At 43.3% G+C, this 7,793-nt stretch overlaps 1 protein-coding gene across 3 annotated transcripts in view; it reads left to right on the top strand.

Moving 5' to 3' along the window:
* zswim8 (zinc finger, SWIM-type containing 8) overlaps positions 1-7,793 on the top strand; it is a 192,035-nt gene that overhangs the window by 130,355 nt on the left and 53,887 nt on the right. For all 3 annotated transcript variants that reach the window (XM_087982387.1, XM_043679075.2, XM_087982386.1), the window contains exons 12-13: positions 1,968-2,099; positions 6,506-6,685. In XM_087982387.1, the coding sequence (XP_087838513.1) occupies positions 1,968-2,099; positions 6,506-6,685 (312 nt within the window). The remainder of the gene's footprint in view (positions 1-1,967; positions 2,100-6,505; positions 6,686-7,793) is intronic.

The raw sequence follows: 7,793 nt of genomic DNA on the forward strand, positions 1-7,793 counted from the left end.
CCTGCATTTACCACTTCCTCTGGCAGTTCATTCCACATACGAATGACCCTCTATATGAAACATTTGCCCCTCCGGTCCTTTTAAATCTTTCCCCTCTCACCTTAATAATGTGCCCTTTAGTTTTGGACTCCCTCACTGTGGGGAAAAGCCCTTTGTCATTCATCTTATCTGCGTTCTGCATGGTTTTCTAAACCACTCTTAGGTCACCTCTCAACCTCCTACACTCCACGGAAAGGAGTCTCAGCCTACCCAGCCTCTCCTTATAACTGAAACCCTGCAGTCATGGCAACGTCCTTGTAAGTATTTTCTGAACCCTCTGCAGTATTTGTTTCCTGACAATTCTCTCTTTAAAGCAAGCTAGGCGCGTCTTTCATGCCTTGAGGCAAGGCTGCAGGAGGTGGAGGTTGCCTTTCCAGAGCTCGGGACATTGAAAGGTACTGTCGATGGAAGCTGGGCCACTTGCTGCAGTATGTCTTGTTGATGGTTCTCTTCCAGCAGCAGTGTTACAGTCTGACCTTTATATAATGGAAAAGCTGTCATACACTGGGTGCTGGAAGTACACAACAGGTTAGCTGACATCTACAAAACAAAACGAGAGATTATGTTGGTTTGGGTATGAATGGGTCAAAAGTTGACTAACCTGATAGGTGTTTTCTAGAAGATTTTGTTCTCATGCTAGACTTCCAGCAATTCCAGATTTCCCTTTTTGTTTTCTTATTGCAATCTAATTTTCCTGCTTGCAACCCAGTTTTAGACCAATAACCTGGCTAGTTGCCTTGAAACAAGTTAACTGCTATATGGGTTCCTCTGTTTACAACACATATGAACTCTTGTGCTTACGACCCCCCATGCACTCAAGCACCTGTACAGTCAGTTCTGATATAACATAATAGTTCCGTTCTCAAGCGATCTTGCGTTACAAGATAATCGCGCGATAGCTGCCCCATTTAAACTAATGGGACTGGAATCTCAATATAGCCAATACAGGTAAGGGAGGTTCATGTTCTACAAGTATCCGTCTAAATTCTTCAATTGTGTAAAACCCAAGAAACACATGTTATAGCACAACTGGCTGTACTCTTAAACTCTCATCTTTACAAACACAATTGCACACAGGAGTCATGATTGTAATTTTGAAGATCTGATATATGACTGTTCCCTTGTATTTACAAAAACTATTTTATATGGTCTTGCATTGTTTTCCGACCTGCATACAAATTGACTTGAGACTGGACTCGATGTTGGAGCCTGTTTGCAAACCAGGGACTGTATTCTCTGTGTGTTAGAGATGAGGGATTTGAGGACAAGTTAAGGGAGGGTGTTTGCTCCAAGTTTTCACTTGCAGTGATTTTCAATCTGTAAGTATGAAGGCAATGAGATTACATGCACATGTTTGTAAACCTCCCGCAAGGTAATCAGTATTAAAAGACAAGAGACTCGCATTTATATAGTGCCTTCCACAATCTCAGGATGTCTGAAAGTGCACTACTGCTAATGGGAGTATATTTTGAACTGTATTGTGTTATAGGGAACACAGCCGCCAATTTGCGTAAAGAAAGCTCCCATAAACTAATAGTCAATTTGTTGATCTTTATGACATTTGAGGGATTTAATACTGGACACCCCTGTTGCTCTCAAACATAACGCAGTGCGATCATTTAAAAAGACGGATAGATCCCCAGATTAGCCTGTTGTTCAAAAGACATAGCTCTGACAGTGCAGCACTCCCTCAGCACTGCTGGGGAATGTCAGCCGCGCTATTGTCCCTTGGCCACTGGAGTGCGATGTGAGCCCAGTACTGACCTACATGGGGACATGGGCGCTACTGACCGAGTCACATGAAGCTGCTGAGAGTTCAGAGAAATTTGCTAATTTAGTGAGCAGCTGGATATCTCCGCCTCCAGCACCAAGTTTCATCCAGCTCTTGGTTCATTGTTGCGGCTACAGTTTACACCTGTTTTCTCTAGGTATTATTTGCCTGTGCAGAGGCTCTTTACGCTCACGGCTACAATAACGAAGCTTGCCGATTGGCGATTGATCTCGCCAGAGACCTTCTGGCCAATCCTCCGGATTTGAAGGTGGAACAGCCTCAGACAAAGGTAAACACAAAAGTTTCAATATTTGATCAATTTCCAGTCATTGCTTCTGTTTTATGTTGATTTTGTTTGAAAAGTAGGGAATTTGTTTCAGCATAGTGTTCTTAACTTTTAACGATTGTATATCCATGCCTATAATTATTTAACAGTCCTTTGCATTTTGATAGTACCTTTAACACACTCTAAAGGCTTCCAAAGCTCAACATTGAAGGACAATGGCTGATTCCAAACTATTTGGAAAGACAAGGGGAAAGTTTGTCAAACAGGAATGGAGAATGGAGAGAGTTGAAGTGGTTTAGTGAGGGGATTCCAAAACTTGGAGCAGGTGAAAGCATGATAAAAACTGACGATGCACATTAGGTTAGAATCAGGAGAGTGCAGAGTTATGGAAGGAGTGAAGGCTGAATCAACTTGCAGAGCTTTCCAGGAAAAACAAATAGAAGGAGGACTCTTTTCAAATGGGAATGCAGCCAAGACTGGGAGCCAGTGCAATCTATTAGCTAGACCTGGTGGAGGAGCCGACGTTTAGGAAAAGGATTGGATGTGTGTAGAGAAAATATTTTCACTTGCGGGGAAATCTGAAACTATTGGCTGCAGAAAAGAAACTTCACCCAGAGATTGGTGAGAATGTGGAGCAGCTCAGACAAATATCATAGAGGCATTTAAGGGGGAAGCTGGATAAACACGGGATGGAAAAAGGAATACCAGGATACTATGGCAGGTCTGAGGAAGCAGGATGGAAGGAGGCGCACATGGAGCATAAATGCTAGCCTAGACTTAGATGGCCTGAATGGCCAGTTCTTGTGCAGTATCTTTGCTGTAACTCTGTCACCACAGGGAAAATATTCTGGATACTTGTGGTAATATTTTGATTTAAAGTATTAATAAGTTGGTGGGGCCTTGTTTGTCGAATGATGCTTTTAGTTTGTCACCTCAAAGTGCCTCCAGCATTGCCACCTCAAATGGAAACTGTAGGTACCACCAGGAGTTTTCTCTTATTGATGTATCCTCAAACTGTGGAAAAACAAGGGCATGATCTAATTGTACTGAGCGACATTCTTCAGTTTGAACACATTAGCAAAACTGTACGTGAGACTCAAACTAGTAGCTTGCACTTGGATTCTATGATACTGTAGTTTTAAGGGTTATTTTGTCCTTTTTTTTTGTTTTGGAGAGGTTTTAAGGCAGAGGTTCCGAGCAACCTAAGAGAAGATGAACAACATCTGAAGCCTTGGGTATTTTTTTTTTTTGGAAGTTGGAACAATAGATGCATCCTGAATGGGTGTGGTCAAGCTCCCACCCACAGAACCAGGCTGTTTAATTTAGCTTCCAGCAATTGTTGCTGGGTCTCAGCAAGGTTGGGAGGCAGTGAATTTCTCTCAGCTGCTACACATACTTCTCTCAGAATTGTCTTTTGATGTTCTTTCCTCTAGGATTGGAGAACGGCATGTGAGACAATCTGTGTCTGAATTTGCCTTTTTGCTGAGGGTGTGTTTGTGATGTTGCTATATTGGAACTGTCACTGTTTAGTAGTAAAATAATCTATTATTCTATAAAATTTTCCTGTAGGGTTAAGTTATTCCAAGTTCCTCTTTTTTTGGCTGTATTTTAACTGTAGTGTTGAATAAATTATGTTTTGCTTAATGTTGAGTAGTTTGACCAAATTGTATCTGGAACGCAACACCTTACACTTGCCTTTGAAATAGGAGCATGTTAGGGTCTCGGTTACCTTCTTAATGCATTTTGAGAGGATCGGATCTGGTCCATGACAGGATAAAAATGGTGGCAATACATCTCAGGTGGTGTGATGTGAACTACCTAAGTTGCAGTTTTGCTTTTACATTGCAAAGCACTAAGGTGATTGACAACAGACCAAAAGTGGGGATGAGGGGAATTTTTAAAAATTTTAAACACAGTGTTTAATGATAATATGGAACACGCTGCCTGACAGGGTGACAGAAGCAAAGTTAACAGTAACTTTGAGGAGGGATTTGGGTAATTTTTGATTTGATTTTATTGTCACATGTACTCAAGTACAAAACTGCAGGAGTACAATGAAAAGTGTCTAATGTTGCCACACAGACGCCATCTTAGATACAGGTATGTAGGTACAGACTCTCAACAAGGTAGAAAGAAAGAATAAAGTTTTAAAATTTAAACATTGTAGTAATTACGGTATAGCGTAAAACATACCAAATAAGGTTAGAAGTTATGCTTTGAAGACCCTCTTAGTTTTAAGTAGAAAATAAAGAAATAAAGCTGAAAGTTCAAACATTACCGTCTTTCATAAGTGCTTAGCCATGGTAGTACCGCTCTTCACAGAATCACTTTGAGATTGCTTGGAAAGAAAATGTTAACAGGACGATTGAAGGTACCCCGTGATAGGATGAATGGTCTCTTTCTGTGCTGCATAGGCCTGTTTGTCTTGGCTGTAACAATGGGAATGATATCCTGCGAGCAGTGAACCAGCCTAGTGCAAGTCTGTCTCCATTCTGTGGAGGTGCCGGTGTTGGACTGGGGTGGTCAAAGTCAGAAGTCACTCGGCACCAGGTTACAGTTTATTTAAAATCCCAAGCTCCCAGAGCCCTGTTGGACTATAATCTGGTGTCGTGTGACGTCTGACTATCTTAATTCTGTCTTTCATGTCAACAGTAATTGTGTTGTTGTTTCTTCCTTGTCTACAAGATTATTACTTAGCATTGTGCACTTTGCAGGGTTATAATTTGGAGATGCCGGTGTTGGACTGGGGTGTACAAAGTTAAAAATCACACAACACCAGGTTATATGTGACAATCACCTGATGAAGGAGCGTCGCTCCGAAAGCTAGTGTGCTTCCAATTAAACCTGTTGGACTATAACCTGGTGTTGTGTGATTTTTAACCCTGTGGTTATAAGGTACATTGGCACGTGCCATTACGTTGAATGCTGGTGGGAAATAGTAACTGACAGAGCGAGAAGGACACTGAACAGATTCAGAAGAATGAATTGTAAAACATTTTATAGATCAGTAAGGCATGTGGAATAGATTTCCAAAGGGTTTTTTAAAAATCTCTTGGGGGGATTGATATGTGCTGAGAAGTGCACCTGAGGTTTATGTGAGTGGAGAGTATTTCTGGAAAGAGACCTTCTGCTAAAGCCTTTCAACCTGCACTCGTCAGGATAGGTGCAAGAACGCCAAAACAAAATGTCTGTAGTTGGTTGTGATTCGATGCTTGCTGATCAAGTCTGAGTGCGCTAACTGCTACACTAACAACTAGTTGAAAGTAATCAGTTGAGCTGATAATTTGGCTCTTGTGAAAGGTGACAGACATTCGTACGTAATGATCTGGTCCCTGCAAACAGATGAAATATGTTCACATTTCTCACATTTTGTGGCCTAACCAGAGGCTTGGTAGATTAGATTACTTAGATTAGATTACTTACAGTGTGAAAACAGGCCCTTCGGCCCAACAAGTCCACACCGAAGCGCAACCCACACAGACCATTCCCCCTACATTTACCCCTTCACCTAACACACTACGGGCAATTTAGCATGGCCAATTCACCTGACCTGCACATCTTTGGACTGTGGGAGGAAACCGGAGCACCCGGAGGAAACCCACGCAGACACGGGGAGAATGTGCAAACGCCACAGAGTCAGTCGCCTGAGACGGGAATTGAACCCAGGTCTCTGGTGCTGTGAGGCAGCAGTGCTAACCACTGTGCCACTGTGCCACCGTGCCGCCCACAAGTAGTTCTCCATCACTTTCTCCATAGCAACATCTCCGCCAATCAGAGTTGACTTGCCAACGATTCAGCACCCTTTTCTTCTGTGATGTAAACTTGATGTGGATCATTTGAAATTTGACGTTTTTAACCTTTATCCCGAGGAGAACAAGGTGAAAGACTTCAGCAATTTTCAAATTCTGTACGAATGAGTGTAAAGTCGTGCTATTTTGTCCGAAAGATGCAGGGCAAAATAACTTGATCATCAGTAAAGTCAATAATCAATTGACCGAATGGCACAGAAGGACTAATTTTACGTGGGTTCTGTGTGGAATGGAATAGATGGCGGGGGGGGGGGGGGGGGCGAGCATGGACCCTGAGAAGGTATGGCCTTTCAGGACTGAGATGAGGAGAAATGTCTTCACGGAGAGGATTACGAACTCTGTGAATGTGTGGTAGTTGTGTGCGTTGGAATCGGATATTTGGCTCTCAAGGGGAATGAGATCAGGATGAGAAAATGGAGGTAAGGTCGTGGATGATTGGTGATCTTATTGAGTGAAGGGACAGGGTCAGAGTGCTGCACAACGTACTGCTGCTTTTTCTTCCTTGCGTTCTTGGAGAGCATGTGACTTCTCCACACCTGGCACTTGACTGTCCCTTGTCCCAATCAGCATTGACAGCGTATAAACTTGCTTCCATTTCAGGGCAAAAAGAACAAGGTTTCGACTCACAAGCAGACCCTCATTGCTACCAACACCTTGGCGAAGGCTGCCTTCCTGCTGATCGTCCTCAGTGAAAGGCAGGAGCTCCACGATCTAGCCTACAGCATTGGAATGTTTTCCCTGGAATTGCAGAGGCCACCAGCATCAACGAAAGCCCTGGAGGTGAGCTACTCTAAAGTGCTGTCATTGGACTTTTGGTAATAATTTGGAGTCATAAAGTTCTCATAACCACATGAATGACAATTTTATAGAAAACTTCCAGAGGTGCTGCATTTTGGGAAAGCAAATCTTAGCAGGACTTCTACACTTAATGGTAAGGTGCTAGGGAGTGTTGCTGAACAAAGAGACCTTGGAGTGCAGGTTCATAGCTCCTTGAAAGTGGAGTCGCAGGTAGATAGGATAGTGAAGAAGGCGTTTGGTATGCTTTCCTTTATTGGTCAGAGTATTGAGTACAGGAATTGGGAGGTCATGTTGTGGCTGTACAGGATGTCGGTTAGGCCACTGTTGGAATATTGCTTGCAATTCTGGTCTCGTTCCTATCGGAAAGATGGTGTGAAACTTGAAATGGTTGTGAAAATATTTACAAGGATGCCGCCAGGGTTGGAGGATCTGAGCGACAGGGAGAGGCTGAACAGACTGGGGCTGTTTTCCCTGGAGCATCGGAGGCTGAGGGGTGACCTTATAGAGGTTTACAAAATTATGAGGGGCATGGATAGGATAAATAGACAAAGTCTTTTCCTTGGGGTGGGGGAGTCCAGTCTGGAGGGCATAGGTTTAGGGTGAGAGGGGAAAGATATAAAAGAGACCTAAGGGACACCTTTTTCACGCAGAGGGTGGTACGTGTATGGAATGAGCTACCAGAGGAAGTGATGGAGGCTGGTACAATTGCAACATTTAAGAGGCATTTGGATGGGTATATGAATAGGAAGGGTTTGGAGGGATATGGGCCAGGTGCTGGCAGGTGGGACTAGATTGGGTTGGGATATCTGGTCGGCATGGACAGATTGGACCGAAGGGTCTGTTTCCATGCTGCACATCTCTATAACCACTACCACCAGTAAATATCCCATCCTTAATGAGGCCTCTCAGGCCAGGATGTTGTTAAGCTAGAGAGGAATCAGAAGAGATTTACCAGGATGTTGCCAGGTATGGGAGGTTTGAGTTATAAAGAAAGGCTGGATAGACTGGGACTTTTTCCACTGGACCGTAGGAGGTTGAGGGGTGACCTTTATAGAGGTTTATAAAATATTGTGGGGGGGGGGGGGGGGTA

Source organism: Chiloscyllium plagiosum, unplaced genomic scaffold (genome assembly GCF_037043375.1).
Source record: "Chiloscyllium plagiosum isolate Xiang-an unplaced genomic scaffold, Cpla_swu_hap1 HiC_scaffold_43, whole genome shotgun sequence".
In the NCBI taxonomy this organism is placed as follows: domain Eukaryota; kingdom Metazoa; phylum Chordata; class Chondrichthyes; order Orectolobiformes; family Hemiscylliidae; genus Chiloscyllium; species Chiloscyllium plagiosum.